Source organism: Lissotriton vulgaris, chromosome 3_2 (genome assembly GCF_964263255.1).
Source record: "Lissotriton vulgaris chromosome 3_2, aLisVul1.2, whole genome shotgun sequence".
Classification (NCBI taxonomy): Eukaryota; Metazoa; Chordata; class Amphibia; order Caudata; family Salamandridae; genus Lissotriton; species Lissotriton vulgaris.
This window is the reverse complement of record NC_141690.1, coordinates 272,045,730-272,071,367: the sequence shown is the minus strand read 5'-3', so window position 1 is coordinate 272,071,367 and position 25,638 is coordinate 272,045,730. Positions and strand designations below refer to the sequence as shown.

The 25,638-nt window shown below is 48.2% G+C and overlaps 1 protein-coding gene across 2 annotated transcripts in view; it reads right to left on the bottom strand.

Annotated features, from left to right (window-relative positions):
- Positions 1–25,638, bottom strand: part of LOC147725666 (endonuclease domain-containing 1 protein-like) — a 91,965-nt gene that overhangs the window by 12,349 nt on the left and 53,978 nt on the right. For both annotated transcript variants that reach the window (XM_086964340.1, XM_086964341.1), the window contains exon 2: positions 22,479–22,777. In XM_086964340.1, coding sequence (XP_086820466.1) covers positions 22,479–22,760 — 282 coding nt within the window. In that variant the 5' untranslated portion in view covers positions 22,761–22,777. The remainder of the gene's footprint in view (positions 1–22,478; positions 22,778–25,638) is intronic.

Genomic DNA, 25,638 nt, shown 5'->3' with positions numbered 1-25,638 from the left:
TCCATTTGAAGGTTTCTGACAGACAATCTTTTAATGTTTGTTCTGCGTTACGTTGGTTTTTATCAAGGGTCAGAACAAGCTGAGTGTCGTCAGCGTAGGCGACAGTACTGATGTTATGGGAGGAAATAAGGTTTAGTAGAGGAACCATGTAAAGGTTGAATAAGGTGGGGCTTAAGCTGGAGCCCTGCGGGACCCCAGTACCCCAAATACGAAAATTAATCTGCAGTATTGTTAAAGTGTTGAAGTGCAGAGATTTAAGGTTTTGTTATATCAGAATTGAGCAAGTGCTGGCACCCAGTTGAAATCAATGGCTAAGATAGGCCTTCAAATTTGTTCTCTAACGGGCACATGCATCAATATTGCATTTTGCGATTCCTTAATTGCGAAAAATAAGGAATCGCAATTAAGGAATCGCAAACTGCAATGCATCAAGAAATCGCTATAAAAATAGCGATTTCTTAAAATTCCTTAATTGCGATTCTCTAATTGAGAATCACAATTAAGGAATACCTCCCCATTCATTCCTATGGGCCTGGAGGCCCATAGGAATGAATGGAAAGACATTCTTAATTTGCAATTCACCATTGGAAATTCGCAAATTAAGAATGCAATTTCAAGGGTGCAGGGGTGTCCAAAGGACACCCTGTTGCACCCCTGAAATCTGCTTACAAGTACATTTTGCACACTCACATGCCCCAAGGGCATGTGTGTGTGTGAAATAAAACTTTGAAAAATGTACTTTAGTGCTTTTTTCAAAGTTTTCGCAAATTACCATGAAGGTCAACTTCATGGTAATTTGCACCCCTTATTTGCGAATTCCCAATTTTTTTAAGTTTGATGCATTGCATTTAAGGAATGTCAATTTGAGATTCCTTAAATGCAATCGCAATTTAAGAAATCGCAATTTTGCGATTTCTTAAATTGCAAAATTGACAAAATTTTTGATGCATCCAAAAAATGGAAATTGCATTCGCAAACAGCCGAATTTTGCGATTCGCACCGTTTGCGAATGCAATTTCCTTTGATGCATGTGCCCGTAAATGTCTGTGGGTTAAACAATTATAACAAGAGACAAAGAGTTGCCGCAGAGCTTTGTGTGATCAGCCCGATCTAGTGTGTTTGCAGGAAACGCATATACCATGGGGAAAGTGGAAGATCCCGTCAGAATTGGGTTATGTGGTCTTGGCAGCCTCAAAGCAATCTACAACGACTAGGGGGGTGGCTGTGTTAGCTAAATTGGCAATACAAATAACAGGATGTGTGTTAGTTGATAATCAAGGAGGCTGGGCTATTCTGGAATGTATTTTTGGGAAGTGAAATTCACGCTGTGCAAATTACATCGCTCTAACCTCGATGAGGCCCTCATTCTTGAGCAAATACATTTGGAATTTGCACTATGGCGTACTCCACTGTTACTGTGCGGAGATTTTAATATTAATTTGAGTGGGAGATAACTCCAATCTTGTATTCAGAAATATAAAGGTGGGAAACCTAGGGCTTTTAAGGCATTACATCATCTGTTGTTTGATCATGGCCTGATGGATGTATGGGGCACTATCCATATGCAAGATCCGGGGTTTACGTTGTATTCTCACCTGCATAGCAAGCTAGTACGGCCTGATTATTTTTCTCCATTACTATTTACAGGAATTAAGATACACGTTTTTTCGTGAATCACTTCCAATCATGCACCAGTAGTATTGGAGATTCAAGCACTTGGGACATGTATAGCTCCAAGGGGTTTTACTTTTGATAGGAAACTCCTTTTAGATAATATTTGTATTGCTCACTTGAAGGTTTGGATAAAGGATTTCCTCCAAAGCAATCTGCACTCCACGTCACGTTGTATTGTTTGGGATGCACTTAAAGCTTGTTTTAGAGGGGAAGTCCTGAGCTATGGACTACATAAACAAAAGCAAGCTAAACTTGTAGTTCACGAATTATATAAGAAACTCAAAGCAGCAGAAGAGAATCTGGCTAGGGGGGATTTCGGCTGGCAATAATAAGGCTGATCTGCAAACTAGTGTGGCCAGATGCAAAGGCAATATTAACTTGTTATGGCATAAGGACATCACGCTAAAATATCAAATGTTTAAAAAGGATTGCTACGAGTATGGGGAGGCCACAGGGCGCTGCCTAGCTCAAAAGCTGCACTCAAAGCAGGCTGAGAATAGATGGCATGAAGAATGCTCTGGTTAGTATAGTACATGATCCTCAGGAGATCCTTAAGATCTTCTATAACTTCAATACGGAACTGTACACAGAACAAGGTACGGGACGACACCCTAAGGATCTGGGGCTGCAATAATTGTTATTGAAGCGGTTAGATCTGGGGGAAGCCAAGATGCTGGACAGCCCTATCATTATTGATGAATTAAAACAGGCTGTCAATAGTATGACGATCGGAAAAGCTGCTGGTCCTGATAAGCTTCCCTTGGAGGTCTATAGGACATTTTTTTTCAAGATTTCAAAATGGATATGCTTGCTGTCTTTCAAGCAGCTCAAACTGGGGGTGCTCCGCAATCTTGGGATGAGGCTACTATTGTCATATTTAAGAAGAAGGACAAACCATCTGACCTGACGGGGTCCTACCGCCCGATTTCTCTTGTTAACTGTGACAGGAAAATTGACACCAAAATTCTAGCGAATGGATTGGCTAAAGTAATTTCCCCTCTGGTCTCTTTATGACAACGCAGTTTTATACCCAAAAGGGGGACGGTGAACCATATTAGTAGGGTAGTGACTCTATTTGATATCACGCAGGCTAATCTAGGGACCTAGGATTGATCTTGCTCGACGCCAAAAAGGCATTTGATTGTGTCACGTGGGACTTCCTTTGGGGGGTCCTACAGCAGATGGGGTTTGGCCAGAGGTATAATCAGGCTCTTCGGGTTTTATATCAATCGCCCGTGGCCAAGATAAGCTCATTGGGGCTTGATTGTGAAGCAGTACAGGTCTCTAGAAGTACACGGCAGGGGTGTCCTTGTTCCCTGCTCTTGTTCGCTCTGTACATTAACCCCTTTTTGAACATGTTTGAGCGGAGTGACCAGATTAAACCTTTTGTTGTTCAGCAGGATTGTTTCTGTGTGTTGGCTTACACTGATGACATTGCAATTGTAACCTCTGATCCTGTTGCGGCTTTACCTGAAATTGAATATTTGGCACAAGAGTTTGGCTCTGTTTCAGGTTATAAGCTGAACACGTCAAAAACACAGATTCTTTGTATGAACCAAACTTTGGTGAATTATCCCAGAGCGGTCAAGGAAGTTACATATTTGGGCATTAAGATCCAAGTCTGTCTAAAAGAGTTGGTCGAGGTTAATTGGGTTTCCATAATTAGCAATGTTTAACAATCACTAGAGAGATGGGAATGTTTCCACCTTTCCTTGGTGGCAGATCTAATGCCCTTCAAATTAATATATTGCCTAGGGTTCTGTACTAGAGCGGTTCCATTGGAATCATCCTGTGGACAACTTCAATATTTACAATCATTGTGTGCCCCAGGGAAACTGCGTAGAGGTGGCTGCTTCATGACTCTACCGCGGGATAGAGGTGGGTGGTCGGTTGCCGACTTTGCACTCTATTATTACGCGTGTATTTTATCGGATATACGTATTTTACTGACCGGAGAAGAAGTGAATAATCTAGCCGAGGCCCCTTCAATATATCAGATGGACCTGGGGACCGAGGTTAAAAATTGTTTCTTTTAAAGAGTAGATGGTAGTTAATATAAAAGAACCCGTTTTAAAACTTTGGGTTCAGTTTTTAAAGTCTGGAATAAAGTGCGGGAAAACCTGCAGATTCCAGGGCTATCATTGTATACACCTACCACCACAGTAGGGCTACTTCCATCGATTTTCTGGCATCATGTGGTAGGTAATTGGAGACTCAAGGGCATCACGCAAATTGGTGATTTTTATCAGGCTGGGGGGTTATGCTCTTCTTTTTCAAGTTTGGCAGATAAATACCATTTACCTAAAACTCAATTTTTCAAATTTCTACAAATACAGGATTTCTTAGGTAAACAGGCAACTATGATGACACCGCAAGAAGCCATCAGGCGATAGGAAAAAATAGGGTCTCTTTATAAGGTATTGTTAGCTTCTAGGATGGATGATTTAGACAAGCATAATTCTAAATGGGTAAATTTGCTGGGAGAACAGTTTGTGACTCTAGAGAAGTCGATTGATATTGCAGGGAAAATTCTCCTTGCAGCTAATTTAAAAGCCCAGCATTATAAAACATTGTTCAATCTGTACCACACCCCTGCAAAGATGATGAAATGGGGGGGTGGGGCGGGGACATATTGGGAAATGTTTTCGCTGTGGTGCAGACAATGCTGATATCCTCCATATATTTTATTCTTGTGCTAATTTTACTCCTTTTATAGGATATAAAGAAAAGTTTTTATCAGAGGTTACTGGAGTGTCTATAAAAATCTCGGCCTCCATGATGTTGCTAGGGATTGGGAAAGATCTACGCCAAGGGATGCTGATGCATACATTTCATTATTTCATTTTTATTGCTATGGCAGTAGCACGGTTATGTTCAGCGTCCACATGGCTACAGCCCGATGCACCATCTTTCGAAATGTGGCGTGCCAGGTTTTACAGTACCTTCAACCTGGGGTTTAGTCTGTACTCTGTTAAAGGGCCCAGAAAGCAAAAAGTTGGTCTTCATGTCAGGGGGGCAATGACTGATCATATGACGGGCAGACTCCAATATTCACATTAGGGAAAATGGATTTGAATTGCTACTGTGCTCTGATTTAAGATCTATTTGCATTTTTTTTTTGTAAAACAATTTTTATTGCAGAGTTCAATGTAAGTATTACAACATATTTGCATTATTTTGTTGCGGGACCTTCGGCCCTTAGGCTCCATCCGGTTATCATGCACACAGCCGTACAACCCACATCCCGGAGGTCGGGCGGCGTTTCTCGCATTAATAGCATCTTGCAAACCCCATTGGTTAGTGCAGTCAACTCAAGTGGTCTACCGCTCTCTGCTTTTAATTTTTCACCCCCTTCTCCCCCAACAACCATGAGACGCTTATTGTGTCCTCCATTGTTACTGAGATTCTCCTCTCTTCCCCCCCCCTGCCCCCACCTGGTGTCTGTACCCGTGTCTGGTGTCGGAAGATCCAGCTGTGTTGGGAGTTCCAGGAGTCTTAAGTCGAATGATGTGTTCGTGTGTCTGGTGTTGGTGCTGGGCTCGGGACCGCCTCCCCCAAGGTCCCTGGTTCTACAGCCTCTTCCTCCTCTTCACTCTCCACTGCACTATCTCTGAGAGCCTGAACCAGGATTTCCCACGCCATTGCTGCTTCCTGAGCTTTCTCATCTGATCTACGTCGGGCCAGTTGGTACCTAATTGTGCTCTCCGCCGCAGCCCATTTCAGGAACTCGTTCAGCCATCTTCTGTGTGTCGGCGCCACCCTTGATTTCCACCCTCTGGTTAGCTCTCTCTTTGCAATAAGTAAGCCCATGTCTATAAATTTGCTTGATAGTTTGTTTTTGCGTGTGTGCGGAAACCAGTGTAAGATTGCAACCGCGCCGTCATACTGCAGTTCCCTGTCTGCTACCTCGTTCAGGGTGTCGCCCACCTCCCTCCAGTAGTCTTGCAAATGTGGACAGTCCCTCAGCATATGAAGGAGGTCTGCACCTAGTTGCGCACATCTGGGGCATGCTGCGTCCTCTGTGCCAAAATACGTTGCTATTTTGAGCGGGGTGAGGTAGGCCCTATGGATAATGTAAAGATGTATTAACTCGAAGCGGGCGTTTCTGGTGCTTTTCCTGGCTCTCTGAACTAGTTGGGACCACATTGTGTCTGGGATTTCTTTCTGCAGATCAGCCTCCCAATGAGTTTTGAGGCGCGTAAGAGGTTGCATATTCTCCGTATGCATTCTGGAGTAAAGGCACGTAACCGCCTTGAATGTCCCCGCCGCCATCATCGTGTATTGGCACGCTGATGTTGTCTTGGGTTCCATCAGTCCCTCCCCCCAGTGTGCCTGTATAGCCCTCACCACCGCTGCATGTAATAAATAGTCTCCTCTAGGGAGGTTGTATCGCTCTTGCAGGGTCTGGTAGGGTGTTAGTACTCCGTCGTCAAAGAGGTCTCCCACCATCTGTAGACCAGCCTCCTCCCAAAGTGGGAGTCTCGACCAGTCTCCACCATGTGGTAGCGCTGTTATCATGCCTATCGGGATTTCAGGCGCATAGGGGTGTTCAGGACCGGCTCCCTTTTGCATGCGGTTCCAACATAATCTCATCGTCCGTTCTTCTTGGGACAGCCCTCCAAGTACTAACCTTTGTTGTAAGGTTATATACGCCAGTACGTGTCGGGGGGTGCCAATGTCCCTCTCCTGCTCCGGGCCCCGGTATACTCTAGCTACCTCTTGCGTGAAGAACTGTAGTTGTGCTGCCAGGTAATATAGCTCGAAGTCAGGGACTGCCAGTCCCCCCTCGTTCTTCGGGCGGGTCAGAGTCGCCAACGCTATTCTCCGCCTGCCTGTTCCCCACAGGAAGGACACCATCTGGGACTTTAGGCGTTTAAAGATCGCTCCTGGTATCCATATGGGAAGGGTCCTAAAGAAGTACAACAATCGTGGTAGGGCTATCATTTTGAGCAATGACACCCAGCCTGTCATGGATAAAGGGAGGGTGGCCAAGAAGGACATGTTGCCTTGCTGCGCTCGGATACAGCGGCCTATATTGCCATCCAATTGGTCTGCGGGCTCGTGGTAGATATATACCCCGAGGTAGTGTAGGCAGTCAGGCTCCCAGCGTAGTCTGGGACGGACCAGGGAACACTTTTCTGTTTTTCGGATGGGGAAGAGGCAAGATTTCACCCAGTTTACTTTTAAACCAGAGACATCTCTGATTCGCGCTAGGTGCTCCTCCGCCCCCTCCACTGCCTCCTCGGCGTTTTCTAAAAACAACAGGAGGTTGCCTGCGTATAGTGATACATAATGACGGGCCCCTCCAACCTCCAAACCACGGTAGTATTCAACACTTCTAGCCAGTGCCGCTAAAGGCTCCACCGCTAGAGCGAACAATAGGGGAGAAAGTGCCCATCCTTGTCTAGTTCCCCTGTGTACCTCATATCGATCCGATATCAAAGCTCCCACTCTCACTCTAGCACCCGCTGATGCATAGAGTACCTTCGTCCATCGTATGTAACCCTCCCCCAAGCCGAAACTTTGCATCACCTTGTATAAGTAGCTCCACTCCAGGCTATCGAAGGCTTTCTCTATATCGATCGCCAATACCATGGGGGCTCTCGCGTTCGACGGAGGATCCGCTACTAACCGAAGCAGCCTGCGGATGTTGTGCGATGTGTTCCTGGTAGGAATGAATCCCGACGGGTCTCTATGGATCAGGCCTTGCATGTGGGCTACCAGTCTAGTGGCTAGGATTGTGCTTAAGATTTTATAATCTGTCGTCAACATTGACAACGGTCGGTACGAAGCCGGGTCAGTGCTTTCTCTACGTGGTTTTAAGAGGGGGATCATGATCGCCTCGCGCATCGATTGGGGTAACGTGCCCTTCACTTTGGCTTCGGTATATATTATTTGGAGTCTTGGGGCTAGTAGATCTATATATTTCCCATAAAACTCGATGGGCAGTCCGTCCATTCCTGGTGTTTTATTGCGCGCCATTCCTTTTATTGTTCCCCTGATTTCTGTCAAGGTGATCGGGCCTCCGATGGCATCAGTTTGTTCCTGGTCTAGGTGAGGTAGCTGTACCTCGGTCAACAAGGCATCTATCGCCTCGTTTCGGTTCCCCAAGTCTCTTCTATATAGCCGTTCATAATATGCCCTAAAGCAATTTAATATGTCCGGTTGAGTGTTATAGACTTCGCCATCCGACCCTTTCAGGGACAGAATCGGGGTATTGCCTCTGCTAGGGTTGGCCAGCCAGGCTAGGAGCGTCCCCGTTTTTAGCTAGAGTTTTAGTCAGGTATGTTTTGTAATCAAAGCTACGAAGGCGCTCCACCTCCACTGCCACTGCCTCCCGCGCTGCACATACCCTTTCCTGGAGTTCGGGGTGGTTAGGTCGTTCTTTTTCTGCCACTCTCAGTTTCCGCTCAGCCTTGTCCAAATCGTCCATTAATGTCCTTCTCGCGCCCGTGAACTTCCCTATACAGTGCCCCCTCACCACTACCTTGAGCGCGTCCCATTCTGTAGCTCTGGAGGAAGCAGTACCCTCATTCTCCACAAAGTTTTGGGAGATCCTGTCCTCTAACGCTGTACGGAACGGCGGGTCATCCAACGTATCAGGCCGAAGCCGCCACGTCGGGATCTGTGTAATTTCGTTCAACCAATCCAGCGTTAGGAGCAAGGGATTGTGATCTGATATCGTGCGTGCTAAATATTCAGTCCGGGCCACCATCGGCAGTACTGGCGGAGAGCACAGGAAAGCATCCAAGCGGACATGGAGGTCGTGTAAGCTGGAATAGAAGGAATAGTCCCTCTGTGTTGGATGTTGTATTCGCCGTACATCTGTCAGGTCCCACTGCCCTTGCCAGTCTGTTCTATGTTTCGCTAGTCGGTGTATAGGGGATGTATGCAGTGGTGGGTGCGACCTATCTAACGTGGTGTCTCGATAGAGTTGAAGTCCCCTCCCATCAGTACCGGCCCGGTGAAATAGGTAGCCAATATCCCGGAAAGTCTAGTGAAATATGATGCCTGCTCTACGTTTGGCATGTAAGTGCTGCAGAGTGCTATATGGCGACCTCTGAGTAAGCCCTCGACTGCTACAAATCTCCCATCCGGATCTACAGTGTGCCTAGTGACCTGGAAGGGAACCACCGCTCGAATCCAAATTAGCACTCCCCTAGCAAACGCTGAGTATGAGGTGTAGAACAGGTGACCCCTCCATCTCCTTTGCAGTGCTATACCTTCCTTTTTGGTTAGATGGGTTTCTTGTAGGAAGGCTATATGAACCCCCCTGCGGACCAGGTAGGAGTGTATTTTGTATCTCCTTGCCATTGAATTCATACCCCACACATTCCAGGACACACATTTTAATGATCCCACATTATCCATGTAGAAAATAAGAAGTATTGATGTACATAGGCAACGTTCATTTCCCTTTTCCCACTCCCCTCCCTGCACGCACCATGAATATTGTAAAGCATTGACTGCATCCCTCAGCCCGCAAAGGCCTGTACCCATGCGTACATGACAGCCATTTTAGGCACCTTGGCCTCTTGCCCACTCATTAGAATCACTGGCTTCCCTCCTGCGCGCATTTGAGCACCCCCCCCTCTCCCACTCTCACATACATAGACCATGAAACCCAGCACTCTGCGCGACCCTGCTATGAAAGGCAACCCTCCTGCTTGACCCAGGCACCCCCCCCCATTTCCCTCTTGAAAGAGGCATCCTTCGCCTCAGCTGACATAGCCCCCCAGTTGTATCTGACTGCCCCTGTTCTCTCATATACAGGTCATAAGATCTCTTTCTCTCTCTCTCTCTCTCTCTCTCTCTGCGCGACTCTGGCCCTGCATGCACCCTGACCCCCCCCCCTCCTTCTCCTCATATGAGCAAGTCATAAACCCTCTTCTTTCGCAAAGCCCTGTCCTTAAGAGTCACGGCCGCGCCTGACCAGCACCTCCTTCCCTTCCATGAATGCCCCTCTATTGACGAGCCCTCCCTCCGCGCTCGATTGTCCACGCAGGCATGAATACCACTCCTTTGATGACCCCTTCCCCCGAGTTCGGCTGACCACACATGTCCGAGGCCATCGCCTAAGCCAGGAGATACCATTTACTGCCCTTATTGTATGCCTAGCCACCCCACCCCCTGGGCCATGATCAGGCGCACACATCCTACGACACACACTGTTGCACGATCGCCCTTCCCTCTTATCAGCAGGTCAAGGGTCCCCATTGTGAACGTATGTGGAGTAGGATCATCACGAGGATTATAGGAATGTTTTCCTTTTGCGACACACTGACCTGATTGTATCATCAAATGTTCTGCAAATGTATAAAAGCCAGAGTCTCAAGCTCACTTGTTAGAGCACCTCCCGAAAGACACTGTGTTTCGTGTCCGAAATGACTGGCTCTCCTCATGAGAAATAAACTCTGTTCTTGATTCCTGCTCCTAGCGCCCGTCTCTTTATTTGGTAAATTATTCGGAATGGAAACTAAGAGGCGGTTTGCGCCAGCAGCCTGGGCATTGATAGAATTATGGGCTCACCTTCAACAATTGGCGTCCCAACGCGGGGTCCATCAGTGACATAGGGTTCGGTAAGAGAGATCCAGACGAAGAAGTGAACGTCTAAAATGATCGGAGTATACCTGCCTTGAGAGGGCCCTAGCCCGGCTGCCGATCGACAGAACTTCACCAATTCTGAACGGACCTCTCTTGAGTGACCTATTGTCCTGACTGGAATCCCACAGGAATGCTACATGGAGTAAGAGAACGATCGGGCGCTGGAGGAGGGAGTCGAAGAACTGTCCGTATGGTCCGGTCCGGGTAAGATTAAGTAGGGTGTTTTTACGCCTGATTGGTAGGGTGGCTCTGTCCACCTGATTGATTGATTGTTTGTATTGAAAACCGGTATTTGTATACTGGCATTGTTGGTATTGGTTCAGTTAGCTTTGAGGGCTACTTGACATATTGGTTCTCTTTTGAGAACGAGACATTCTCTGTTTGCAAACAGCGGCGAATAGGAACGTCGTCCCTCTTTGCAGATAGAGAAGGGTAGGTAATGCAGACTTTTGTCCCCGTTGTAATCCGTCATGCCTACTTTTCTCCCCACTGATTGTTTGAAGTCGATTAATAATCGATTGTTGCTCTTTGAGATCTTCCCTGTCTACAAACTGAGACGAGTAGAAATATTCTGTCTTCCTTTTTGGATAGCGAAGGGCAGGTAATGCAGACATTTGTCCCCGTTGTAATCCGTCATGCCTGTTTTTCTCCCCACTGATTGGTTGGTTGCCTGGACATTGTTGTTCCAGGAATTGTTTCGTTTGAGGTATTTTCTATTTGCAAACAACGTGAAATAGAAACACTCTGTCTAGTCTTTGCAAGTAGAAAAGGGTAGGTTATGCCCCTTTGTGAATTCGTCAGTCCTACCCACTCCCCACTGGTTGGTTATTGTGGGGTAGCTCGCATGGTCCGCCCAGGAGACTACTCTTATGGAGGACATATGCTCTCTACTCATGGGCCATTTAATAGAAATAGACCGACTGGTCCGTCCAGGAGGCTACCCTAGTAAGTGGAAGTACATCGCTCGGTCTGTCCAGGATGATACCCTAATGAAGGAATATATGTTCCCCTTTTGATCGATAATCTCGTTCCACCCCGGACCATTTATTGGAGGGGACTCGTCTGGTCCGTCCAGATGTACCCCCCTAGTGAAAAGGACACATAAAAATATGAAGTGATCACCGTTCCCTACTAACAGAAAGCTTTAGCTCGAAACACGCTAAGGAAGAGAAAGAAAAATAAAAAGAAATCAGGCTAAGTCAGTAACCCCCTGATGAGCTTTTGACTTCACCAAAAATAAGAAACATTAGAAATAATTCGTAATAAGAAATGTAAGATGGCGAAAAGATTCGATAGCAGATAAATAGGCCACGAGGTAGCTAGGCTTCACTGCCTGTTCCTGTTCCCAACATGTCTGCCTCATTGCCCGCCCCGCCCAAATAACGGTCACATGAAATAGAAACAACTCGATAGGCACCTACCCCCATTCCGGAAGCTCCCGAAGTGCAACAGGTCCGCGGTTACGCCCATCCGGAAGGCGAGGCCTGGAGGCACGAGGGACTCGCCTGGCCACGGTCAGGAGGAGATGATGTTGGGCAGGCGGTCCAAAGGATGACAAGGACCTCTCCGTCTTCTCCCTTCTGCCGCCCTGCAGGCCGCGGGGAGAGAGGGGGCTGTCTTGCCTTGGCCACCGACCACCCCTCTCTCTCACCCGATCCGGCTTTTGCCGAAGGCCGACGCCAAGGCGAGAACGGCGGCGAATCAAGTAGTCCCGCCACATTTCAAATTCGCCGCATGCCATCGCCTGCTGGTCCAGAGCCGAAGCCAAGGCAAGAACGGCGGCAAATCAAGTAGTCCCGCCAGATGCCAAATTCGCCGCCTGCCGCCGCCTTCATAGGTACAGGCAGTCCTGCCACATTTCGGGCTCCCTGGAGAATCAGGTAGTCCCGCCACATGTCAAAAAGGGAGGGGGGGGGGCTGTCTTGCCTCAGCCGCCGACCACACCCCCCCCCCCCATCATCAATGGCTGGCACGGCCAATGTCGAAAACGATGGAGCCGGGGAACGGCGCGGGGTCGCTGGAAGGGGGAGGTGGCGCGAACGACCCTCCCCCACCTCCCTCCAGGTGGAGGCTTCCAGCGACACCCCAACACTCTTTGCTTAAAGAGGGTCAACATCAAAAAGCGGTCTTCTGCCCAGGACGGGCACACGCTCCATATCGTCTCTCCTCGACCTTGAAGATTCTATAAGAGCCGGGGGGCCCCCGACCCTCTGCATGGGTGCCCCCGCCCCCTTCACTGGGAACCACGACATCGGTGCTACTCCTGCCGGCACCAGACTCGGATCGGAAATGGCTAAGATGCCGCCACGGCACAGGCTTGTTCAGTTCCGGAGGAACACCAGAATGACCCGGTAGGAAAATTGTTGCCGCCCTTCCCACTCTTTGACTCATGGTCCATATTGTTAGACTGTTAACCACATAGCACGAGACTTTTTGAACTGCCAACGGAAAGTCTGAGCCAACCATGTGAGACTAGAGACACTCTGACTGTGCTGGAACTTGCCTGACCCCACCCAAAATGGCGCCGACACAAAATGAGACGTTTTTAATGAACTTTGTTGCACCCTGATTGCGCAAGCTTTTTGCCCCGAGATATATATAACGTTTGGATAATGAAAGTAGATATGAAGGATATTGAGTATGTGCTTGGACAATGAATTGACTTAAGGGTGGGTACCGATTATGAGTTGAAAATGAATTGGTGTAATTTAAGGTAATGAATGAACATTGGATAATGTAATTATGAATGTATTAAAGATGAATTACTGACATACATCCTGCTTGCTCTGTAGGGGAGTTTAATATGATTTTATTGCACTGCCGCACTTTATGCAATGAACTGCCACCAGCTTCGTTCTTCCCATGTACAGTTCCAATCTGCTCCGTGGCTAGCCCACCGGGTTGTAGGCCTGTATTTATGTGTCAACCCTCTTTATTAAAGGTATTTTGGAAACAAAAGCATAGTTGTAGCGGATTGCATTAATGAGTTTTGAATGTATTACTACTATGAGCAACGAGAAAGTATGATGAAGGCTAAAGGTTAAAAAGGACCCGATATTTAGCAGCCACACTATGTGTGACAGGCAGCCGGAAAGGTGCTTTAGAAGCCCTAAAACGACACCACAGAAATGCCACCTGACCGCCACCCTTGTACCCGATCAAAAGGGGTTACGACCAAGTAGCTCATGTCGCACAGATCGTCAATGATTATCTGTCTGACCTTTCTGGTCCATCTGGGCTTAAACGCCGTGATGGTAGGGAAATGCACTACGTGAAAATAGGTCGAGTATGTGGTAGGTAAAGCATTTCCGGATTACTGCACGTTGATGAGGTTTTTGAATGTTGCCCCCCACCCCTTCTTTTTCCTCCCTTCTGCAGGTTATGTCGGAACACTGGCTGATGTATGGATGGACGACGACCGAACCGCCGATGAGAGGGGGAAAAAGGGAATATGAGCATGGTCCTTAGGACAAGTAAAAGTTTTTTAAAAAAAGACGTAGACTTAAACATGACTGTTCCTCCTTAGAACATAGCAACGGGAGGATGGACTGACATAGAGACTGGACAAGTACTGAATGACAAAAAAAAAAAATTGACTAGAAACGACGCGTTAAATAATGTAACTGGACGTCTTGACTAGGTAGGGAAAGGACAAAAGAAAAATTGTACGGGTAAGGGTTGCCACGGCACCACCCGCCTAGGAAGTTAGAAATGTTGCCGATGTTCAAAATGCACTGCCCCCTTTCTCACACTCTTACAGATATAGCCAAGCTGTCCGACTGTTTTCCCGATCAATACTTGCCGTCGCCTCAGCCTGGAGAACTTCCCACCAAAGGAGGGAACAGAAAAATGGTTTAAGATCCAACCATGGGTAACTAGCGCGACCAGGTTAATTTCCGATCAACCAACCGAGGTGTGAGTATTGGTAATTGGGAACGTTCGCAGGCGTGACAAACGAGAAGGAAAAGGGGGGAAGGGCAGAAAGAGCTAAGCACGTAGATAAATAGGATAGTAAAGATACGTAGGATATATATAAAAACAGATGTTGTAGACTAACAATTGTTTCCTGTCTTGTTGTGAATGTCTTGTATATGTGTAATACATGTGCCGTCTTCCCTGTCTGAGTTTGTGTGTGTGTAACGTACGAATATATGTCTCCCCTCTGTCTATATCTGCTTGTTACCCGACCTTTGCTGTTCTGTGTTGTGAGCGCACTAAATGACCTATTTTCGTACACGTCTCTCTCTCTCTCCACCCTTTTTCCTCTCTCTCTACATGTCATACGTGTACCGAATGGCTCGTTTAGATTGCGGACGACTCTCACTCTCTATGAGAGTCTCCCTATTTTCTCTCCCTCTTTTTGGTAAAATTGTGCCCCACCGGCACCAGTCTGATTTGATACATATTGAACACGAAGGTGTTCAGCGAAATTGACCGAAACTAAAATGACTGTATCTCGCCATGTTACTGCCTCTCCTTTCTGCAAAATGAATGAACTTGAATTGGCTGAGAAGGAAAGGACAGGTAAGACGGCTAAGGTCCCCCGATTTGGCCTCTTATAGGGGAACTATATGCCAATGGCATCCTAATTTTTATTGTTAGAGACAAGCGCCAAGGTCCAGATTGACCCCCAATGCCCAGGCTGCCCCACCCCTTTGCACCCAAGCACGAATGCCCGAAGCGTCCCCGCCCCACTCTAAAGGGAAATGTAAGACTGTTAAGGCTCGAATTAGAAGGACGAGTCTCTCCTGAATGTTGTCAATCTTGGGGTTTTTGTTGAAATACGCAGGTGATAAGAGTCCGACCTCTGTCCATATATGTCATGAACGAACGCCGATTAGACCTGGTGCGAACGCAGTAGAAATACCCACCTACTTACTTCATGGTAATAGACTTCTGACTATGACCAATGAGCATAACGCCAGGTGTTAGGATTGCGAGTGGAATTCATATGTAAAAATCTCTTCTTCTGCCAGTTCTTTGCGAGTGGAATTCATATGTAAAAATCTCTTCTTCTGCCAGTTCTCTAAAACTTGTTTTTACCCATTTAAAGATACTCAATCACCGGAGGAGAAGGGCCGGACGTGACGCACAGCGTGGCTGCAGATCATGAGACACATGCGACCTCAACCAAAGGTGGAGCCGCAGGACAACAAGAAACGGGACGAGACAGCACTCTCAAAGGCGGTAAAAGAAAGAATGAAGGGCTGTCCTGAAGCTCTCTGTCCGCCAACCCACGTGTGCCTGGAGCCTCCGTCCCTCTTTTCAAGCCCGATTGATGGGCCTGCTTGCTTGTTACCCATTGCTCCCTTGGTCCCTTTGGTGTGTCCCGGGAAAATCTGCCCCCACTCCGCCCTCTCACTCCCATCGACTAACGAAACCGCACACCCTCTTTTCCACGCGACTCTCTGCTGAAAGGAAGAACAGCATCTAGATGGAAATGGGGTTACGCCACGGAAATATAGGTGCCAAGCTTAAGGCGCCACTCAAAGGATTGGTTAGGGAACAGGACTGTGGTCTAACAGCAGAGGACTGACCGCACCCTGCAACGCGTAAGGATAGAACCGAGCTGGACCTATAGCTCCATCGCCGGTGCTCAACAGCGCCAACGAAAGGACACGGACTAGAGCCTACCAGTGATGGCTCACTGATAAAAGACACTGTGACAAAGAGATCTTGCGTATTGAACTGAATTCCTCCCTTGACTACTTGGTCAAAATGTTCATTGGTCACATTTTTAAGTCAGAAACATTTATGCTATGTAGTGATTTGAAATGATAGGAACTCGACAAATGCCATCCTCTATGTGCTGCGTTCTGCCAAATACATCCACTGTCCATGATTATATGACATATGTTAGTATTGACAAATGCAAATTCTTCGATCGCACCTGTTTATATGTACCTTCATCGACTGCAAAAATGAACTTTGCTATGTAAAAAGGGGCGACTGTAGAAAATAAGAAGTATTGATGTACATAGGCAACGTTCATTTCCCTTTTCCCACTCCCCTCCCTGCACGCACCATGAATATTGTAAAGCATTGACTGCATCCCTCAGCCCGCAAAGGCCTGTACCCATGCGTACATGACAGCCATTTTAGGCACCTTGGCCTCTTGCCCACTCATTAGAATCACTGGCTTCCCTCCTGCGCGCATTTGAGCACCCCCCCCCCTCTCCCACTCTCACATACATAGACCATGAAACCCAGCACTCTGCGCGACCCTGCTATGAAAGGCAACCCTCCTGCTTGACCCAGGCACCCCCCCCCCATTTCCCTCTTGAAAGAGGCATCCTTCGCCTCAGCTGACATAGCCCCCCAGTTGTATCTGACTGCCCCTGTTCTCTCATATACAGGTCATAAGATCTCTTTCTCTCTCTCTCTCTCTCTCTCTCTCTGCGCGACTCTGGCCCTGCATGCACCCTGACCCCCCCCCCTCCTTCTCCTCATATGAGCAAGTCATAAACCCTCTTCTTTCGCAAAGCCCTGTCCTTAAGAGTCACGGCCGCGCCTGACCAGCACCTCCTTCCCTTCCATGAATGCCCCTCTATTGACGAGCCCTCCCTCCGCGCTCGATTGTCCACGCAGGCATGAATACCACTCCTTTGATGACCCCTTCCCCCGAGTTCGGCTGACCACACATGTCCGAGGCCATCGCCTAAGCCAGGAGATACCATTTACTGCCCTTATTGTATGCCTAGCCACCCCACCCCCTGGGCCATGATCAGGCGCACACATCCTACGACACACACTGTTGCACGATCGCCCTTCCCTCTTATCAGCAGGTCAAGGGTCCCCATTGTGAACGTATGTGGAGTAGGATCATCACGAGGATTATAGGAATGTTTTCCTTTTGCGACACACTGACCTGATTGTATCATCAAATGTTCTGCAAATGTATAAAAGCCAGAGTCTCAAGCTCACTTGTTAGAGCACCTCCCGAAAGACACTGTGTTTCGTGTCCGAAATGACTGGCTCTCCTCATGAGAAATAAACTCTGTTCTTGATTCCTGCTCCCAGCGCCCGTCTCTTTATTTGGTAAATTATTCGGAATGGAAACTAAGAGGCGGTTTGCGCCAGCAGCCTGGGCATTGATAGAATTATGGGCTCACCTTCAACATCCATTGTCTCGTTGCCTTCGGACCAGGTCCATTTCCTTTTGTGACCAGGCTACAGGTTTGACACCAACCCCGCTCACCCCCAACAAAACTTCAAAACCCCTTCCCTGAGCCCTGTTCCCCCCCAGCTCAGTCCCTCCCCCCTTCCCCCCAAACTACGCCCTGAGTCACCCCAACCTCTCCGGGCCCCCCCCTCCCCAGAACAGGACCTAACTGCAAAAAAGGTATCCCCATCCAAACTGGAGAGCAACGTGCTCTCAAATCTTCCTACTCCGCAGTCTGTACTACGGTGGCCTTATGGGCCTCTGGGTACGTGTACTAGCTTCTGCTACGTTCAGTTGCCTACTCCGTTCCCTCGCCCTGCAATGTGCATCAAGACTCACGTAATTCAGTCTTACAGCCGCCTGCTCAAGTGTTCATGCACGCCGTATCAGCCATTTCCGTCATTGCCAGACCCTTATGTTCCATATTCAGCTGCCGAAGATTTCTTCCGCCGTTTGTGGCGTGACCTTCGGACCCTTTGTGCTGTCCTCCTCCGATAATTTAGTCTCTGAGCCCGTTCGTAGCTCCTCCGAGTTCGATTCCCTCTCCAATGGCGCCGATGCTGTGCCAGAAACCTCTTTCACTGCTTGTAGTGCTGCTTTCCGCTCCTCTCCTGTCTGAGATTCTGTCGGTTTTTTCGATCCTCGTCTATACTTCCGGAGCCTCTTGGATTGTCTTGCTGGGCGCTGTTGGAGGTCGCCTCCGGCTCTGAAGCGGGCCCCGTACGTCCCAGCCTTGTAAGTGTCCCACCAGGCCCACGCCTCTGCCGATGTCATGAAGAATAAAGCCTTCCCATCTACTATTATTCGGAGCTTGGCCGGGAATAAAAGCGAGTATTGCAGTCCCTCCGTGCACAGTTCTTTCTTAATGGACAGGAATGAGGCACATAGTTTTTGAGTTTCAAAGGTGTAATCCGGGAATAGTGTGACATTTTCATTGTCGACTTGGAAGGGACCCACTTCCCTTGCTCGCTGTAGTAACCAGTCTCTGTCCCTGTAGTGGAGTAGTTTGATCACCACTGGTCGAGGGGGTAGACCCGGCTTCGGGGGCCTGGCCGGGACTCGGTGTGCTCGCTCTATGGTGAAGAAGGGGGATAGGCCCTCCGGGGCCACCACTGTTCTCAGCCAGTCGTCTAAGTAACCCATCATGTCCGCCCCCTCTTTTTTCTCCGGAAGACCTACTAAGCGCACATTATTCCGCCGACTGCGATTTTCGGCGTCTTCCGCCCGTCTCTCCAGTGCTTGTATGCGGTCCAGTGCTTTGGCAAGCTTCCCTTTCATTGCTTTATGTTCCGGCACGATGTCCTTCAGAGTGATTTCTTCCTCCTTGACCTTGTCGGACAATTTCCCATGGTCAGCTCTCAGGAGTCCCAGCCCCGTCGATACCTGGGCAATGTCCCGGTGTAAGGTGTCTTTTGTGGCTGCGATAGCATCGAGGATCTTGTCTTGCATCAGCTGCAACTCCGACGGGGGTTGCGGAGTGTTCTCTGGAGTCTCCGTGGTCAGGCCTCCGTCCCCCTTCGGTCCCCGCAGCTTCCCTATTTCGCCCCTGCAGAATCAACTGGCTTCGCCAAGGTAGTCGTTGGCAGTCGGTTCTCCTAGCAGACGGCCGACTCTCACTCCTCAGAGATGTGCGCGTTGTCTAGGTGGTGGCGTTTCTTGTTTCGCGGAGGCTGGCGCCCCCCCTCCGGTGGTGCCTGTCGGGTCCCAGGGATCTTGCCGCTACGGTGGTGCGTTTACCTCTTAGGGGAGCAGTAGGAGTTTCTGTAGGCGCCCTTCTCAGTGATGGGGCCCAGCTGCGTCCGGACCCTTCTCCCTGCTCGGCTCGGGGTTCCCGACCACTTACTTTGGACACCCCACCTCCAGGCGGTTCTTCATCGCGGTCGTGTGCCTCACTGGCTGCTGCGCTGGACCCCCGCCCGTATTCCTGCGCACACAGGGGGGGGAATAGCAGGCCCCAAAGCCGGGAAGTCGAGTTTTCATCCCCGGGGCGGGTAGCCCCTCTCCGCCGATGCCGATCCTCTGGGTTTCACACCGGGTTGAGCAGGGGCTCCACACCGGTGGCGTCACAAGCAGCTTGGAGCATCTGTGCGGATCCTTGTAGTTTCACCCCCGTTGTTCCGCCGGGTGCTTAGTCCGAGGTCCCACCCCCGCCGGCAGGAGGTCCTGAAGCCGGGGACCGGGCGCAACTTTTGTGGGTGAGGTGGGGCCCCCGCTTGTCAGTGTTCCCCACGCCCAGTGCTCAGTTCTCGTCGCCCGGTGGTGAGCCGGCCACCGCTCTGGCCGTCTTCAGGATCAGGGTGTACCTGCGGGGCAAACAGGTCCAGCTCCGGGGCACACAGTGCAGCTCCCAGCCGGGTAGGGCCCCGCCGAGGACGTCCAGGCTCCCCACCGGCTGTTCCAGAGCAGGCCAGGCGGACCCCCAGGCAATCCCTGCGTGCTTTCCCTGCTGCTCTCTCACCTCCGGGTCACTGGGCCTCAGGGCCGGAGCCACCGGTAGCTGCCGATCGTCGCGGTGTCCGCCACCCAGCAGTCCTGCATCTAACCACCGCTGATGCCGCGGGTTCTGCTGCCTGATCCTCCTTCAATCGCGGCTCCGTTCCCGCCGCTCGTACAATCGGTGGGGCTCCACTGACAGGGCCGCAGGCCCCTAAGCCGGGGTGTAAATTTTGTCTGCTCTGGGCTTGGACTCCGCCAGGCCGCCCGAGCCCCGCACTGCTGCTCCCAAAGACCGGACCCACCTGAGTGCCTAGACAGGCCAAGATCTTCGCTCGTTCGTTTGTAGGTCTGCAATCTCCGTTCAGCTGGGCACTGGGAGAGATCTGTTGTCCGTCAGCAGCCGCCGACGATTTTCATGCCGCCATTTTGCGCTCCTCCGACCTGGGCTCTCCGCGGCTCGTTCCGCTCTTTGCAGTTGTCCCGTCGGCTCGCCACTCGACCTGAGCAGGCACAGACGGTAATCGTGGGATCGATCCGAGTTTCACGGGGATCCAACGTCTGGTTCCGGATGTAATCAGGATAATCGGGCTGAGGGTCGGGAGCCTCTCTAGGCTGCGTCCGTCCTCATCGGCTGCTAGCCACAACCCCCCTTAAAGATCTATTTGCATGTAGTTATTTTCAACTTTTTTGGGGGCATTGATTGAGCATGTGAAGGACAGATATTGACGCTCGCACAGGGGAATGTATTGAATTGTTACTGTGCTCTGATTTAAGATACTTGTATACTTATGTATTTCTAATACTGTGATTTTTAATAAAAAAATGAAAGGTAGATTGGGTATAGATTCTGGTTACGATATGCAGGCACCGTACCGTTTGCACTCCATACAACAGATGAGCATGTTGCCTTTAATATGAAGACTCTACTCTCTAAACTCTCTAAATGTTTCCCATGTGTCACCTGTGCTGAGCTCCTAGGAGCTACCTGGAAAACACAGGTGCATTCACAGGCGGCACTCCTTCTGTGTGCAAGAAAGACGTTCTAGGATGCCAGAAAACAATGAAGTATTCCATGGCATGGAACTGGCTTAGTCTCAGAGCAGCAACTGGCATCACAGAATATTCCTCTTCAGGAAATATTCGAGGCCCCTTCATGGTCTTTGGGGTTTGATTAAAATGCATGACAAGCCCCTTGGTTTGAAGGAGGTCCAAGAGAGGAGCAGTGGTTCTGTCCCACTTTGCGTGCACATTGGTAGGCAGGATGGGACTGTTTTGGTCTGAGATCCGCATGGCTGCGTACTGGAACTGAGACAAAATCCTGGTGACAGTCTTACTGCTAACAAACATCTTAATGCAACGAGCGACACAGAATAAAGACGTTTGTTCATTTCTTAACAAACATGTTTGTACATCTTTTCTAAAGCCCGCTGATTATTTAATGTAATTGAGTCTGCAGTAAAAAGTTCCAAATGTGTGGACTTATGTCTCAAAATCCTCACACTACCTTCTGTCGGTGTTTCGCTTAAGCAATATGTACGTTCTTTAGAATTCATGAGCGAAATTTGCACGTAGGCGAATACTCAGCAATTTTGTCTTTCAGATCAGGGCCGGCTCTAGGCATGTGCAAGCTGTGCACCTGCACAGGGCCACCAAACCCCAGGGGCCACCACGCCAATATATATCCTTCATATAATAATCCTCTGAGGATGGATACATATTTGCGTGGTGGCCCCTGGCAGGGATTTGGCGGCCTCCGGCTCTGTTCCACTTCTAAACTCCCTGACCCCCTCCCCTCTTTACTAGCCTGCGCGCTCCGCCCCGCCCGGACCCCCTCTTCCGGGCCCCCTACCTACGCTCCCTGCCCAGGGCCACCATGAGCCTAGAGCCGGCCCTGTTCAGATAAAGGGGGACCGTTTTCCTTATGCTGTTGAGAACCAGACATGTAACTTTAAAGCTCATGCACTTGTAACCAGTGCTAAGTTGACCTTTACAAAGGTGGATGTTTCTTCGGGTTAAGCACCGGTCTCGGGGCTGTTTTACACATAGTGCAGCCACACAATTTGGTTTGGTGGGAGCCCACTTAGTTCACCTTTCATACAGTCCAATTATGATTGCAAGTTTTCTAGCAGAGCTGTTACAGATCTGCAATGGTGACAGGACATTTGCTTTTGGCATGTCAGTAGGTAGGAAGCCCCTTCATTTGTAGAGTCATGTAAGGAATGAGGTTTAAAAGGCTGCCTAGTTCTAAGGTAAGAGACTCATAAGGATGTTGAGTTTATTTTTAAGTTATTTGAGAAGTGGCAAAGTAGGTTTTTGAAAACTAGAGAATTTACATCCCTCCCCTCCTTTCATATCTCTTCCTCTCTATTCTCCTTTCCCCTTCCCTCCCCAGCGATGGTACATACCTGGGACTCTATCGCCCTTTCAATCCTCTCCTCCCCCCACCCTTCATATCTCTTCCTCTCTCTACTTCTTGTACCTCTCCTCCCCAGAGATGGTACATACCTGAGGCTGGATCATCCAACAATCCACTCCTCACATCACTTTCCCTCCTCCCCTCCATCATCTTCCAGACCCTCAACTCCCCAGAGATGATACATACCTGGGGCTCTATCATCCATTTAGTTCTTTCAGCCGACCCCTTTTCGTAGATGTAAGCGGAGTAGAGTGGAATGCGAAGAGCGCGGTCATACATGGTGGCAAATTGATACTTATTCTGATAGACTTGGCAAATCCGAGCTGCCTTGGAAGGTACAATTCCATCGGGCTCTGTCTCTCCGTAGAAAAACTTAAGGCAGCCATCTTTAAATGTGTGCTTCATAACCTCTGCATTCCCCAGGGTGAGGCTGCACAAGATCACAAGGTGCATATAAAGCAGATACATGTTGAAGTTGTGTCTTTCTAAAAGTAATAAAAAAAGAACTGGTTAATTTTGAGAAGAAATTATTATTGTTAAGACATTCATGAATGTTGAGAGTAGTAGAGTAGGAACTATTGGTAGCAGCATTGCTGGCACGATACAAACAAAAGCATTAGGTACCACTTGGAAGTACATTTCAGAAGGATGACACAAAAGCATCAGCTTTCTCCGTCATGAACATCATTGAAGCAGTATGTCGCAACACCAGGAGCTGTATTATAAAAGTGCCCCAGGGCACTAAAGGCTAGTGTACCAGCTCTTTGCACCGCAGGAAACGTTGGTATTACAGAAGAGGCCGCACAAGCTTGGCCGACACCTTCCACAATATTGTACCGCACAGGCATGAGTCTATGGGGCGTGCCCTCATTTGCATGGGGGAGTTGCAAAAGGAGGTGATGCACTTTGTATTGTGCAATACATAGAGTCGACACACAGTCAGCGCACCTGCAGATCGCGCCCCTTGTAAGGGACCCTCTGACCAATTCCCTGCAGGTGGGTGTAGTCACTGGCAAGCACAGAGAGGAACAGTGCACCATATGATGTTATATGACTGCAAGAGCGGCAGTGCGTAGCAGTCCACACATGGAAGTTGCTTTAACCACCAGGGCATGTTACATAAAGTGCCTTGGGCATTTCCCCCCACTTTTTGAACCCTCCCACCCCCCATGTCACTTTGTTTTTACAGAAGGGACCACAGGTACTTGTGCTGCATCTTATGTAACATGGTCTGTGTCCCACAGCATGTATGCCAGTGGGAATCATAAGAGAAAATGTTTCATTTGCATGGGGACATAGCTTCATGCAATTCAATTCAATTCATAAGCTTTTATTCGATTTGAAAGTACAAATCATACAAGCAAACATTAAAATACAAATCTTATATATACAAAATGACTCAAAATGTTTACAAGAGTAGTGCATAAAAAGGGGGCATGCGAAACATGTACATCGGTTAGTGGGCAGCAGTTAATAGATTAAAAATATAAGTAATATGAGGTTTATACAAAGAATCATATGTGTACAGACAGGAAATCAATATCATAGCTTCATGCAAATTAGAGAAAGAAAATTCTTGGTGCCCGTCTATTGTTACCGACCTGGACTAAAAAAAGGTGCCAGGAGGCCTACTGCAGTGGCGGCTGGTGACATTTAAAAGTGGTGAGGTGTAAAATGATTGTCATACTGCACCGCAGCGAGCGAGCGTAGCGAGCGAGCCCTAACAACCTAAGGAGGGTTCGGGGGTTTTCCCCCGAGAAATTTTTGAAAAAACAGTGGACAAATGGTGCATTTTCAAGCAAATTTGAGAAAGCAGGAAGGTTAATAAAGCAATTGTGAAAGTGCATTTATTACATTAATAAAGAGATATCATATAACATAGGTATCTGCTTATTCAAGCTTTCTTTCAACCCATAGTCTAGCAGGGAGTTGATACAAGACAGATAAGAGAAAAAACAGTGTGGTCCTCCACCAAGAAGACACTCGTATTTCGTTGGTAAGAAGTCAAAAGATTGGTCAAATTGAAAACCTGAAATGCAATACGCAATCCAGCAATTTGAAAGTACATCTCATCTATGTTCAACAAGCCATGTGTTACCCATGATTGGAATTGTGAATCACCAAATAAACTGAACCACTGAAATCAAAATCAACCAAATCTGTGGCTCAAGGTTACATATTGGCAGAAACAGTATAAAAAAGAAACACAGTCTAAATAACTATAAAAGTGACACATAAATATTGACCATGCAACTCAAACTCAGAAATTCCAGATCCAATTCATTGCCAAAGCAGGCCTCCCACGTGTCATTTCATGTGGGCTAAGTGCAGTCTACAATGCATGACTTGCCAAAGCAAATTAACATTCTCTCATATTTAGAAATTCCTGTAGCAGACAAAATTTTAAGTTACCCAAAAGCGGGACAAGACTTTTCATTCCAAGATTCAATGGTCTGTTTCAGTGTCTGATTATAGTAGACATAACTGTGTATGTATGCACATACCCATATCTGTCTTACTTCCTATGTCCCTCTTTTTCTCTCTCTAGCTCAACATACTCGTTATACCCATCTCTCTTTCTGCCACAATCTCTCATTCTGGCTCTGCTTAACTCCATCTCTCTCTGTTTTTTCCCCGCTCTCTCGTTCTCTCTAACAATCCATTGCTTCTCTCTCCCGCACACACACACACACACACACACACACACACACACACACACTCTCACTCTCTCTCATTCTCGTTCTTCATCTTTCTTTCAATTTCGCTTCATCTCTCTTGCTTTATTTATAAATCTATTCTCTCTCTTATGTTATCAATTACATCCAGGTTAGTTCCATTACACACCAGGCATGACATTTTGGTTTACAGGTGCGTTCTGTGTCTCTCTTCTCTTCGCTTTCCATTGACTTTATCTCCAAGTATCTATTTTTTGTCTCTTTCTAGGCCTGTATCTCTTTCTGTCATTTTATCTCTATCTACATCCATATTTATGTCTTTCTCTTCTTTGCACCCTCTTTCACTCTCTGTGTCTGTCTCTTGATTTCTCTCTACTGTCTCTAGCAATCTATTTGTTCTCTCTCAGTCCTCCGTAGTCACACTCTCTCTTTTGTCACTCGCTTCATATCCTTTATTTCGTCCTTCAGTTGGTCCTCTCACCTTGAGGCTATCCGTCCGTTCGTCTATCTACATTAACTATCTATTTATTTTTAATCTAACTATAGAAGCCACCCCCCTCTTCCTCATATATCTGTAAATCTACCCATCTCTCCCATCCCCCTTCAGTCACAACCCCCGCCTCCCTTTTTGGGTGCTTTGTTTGCAAGTCTGCTTATAAGGCTTCTAGCCC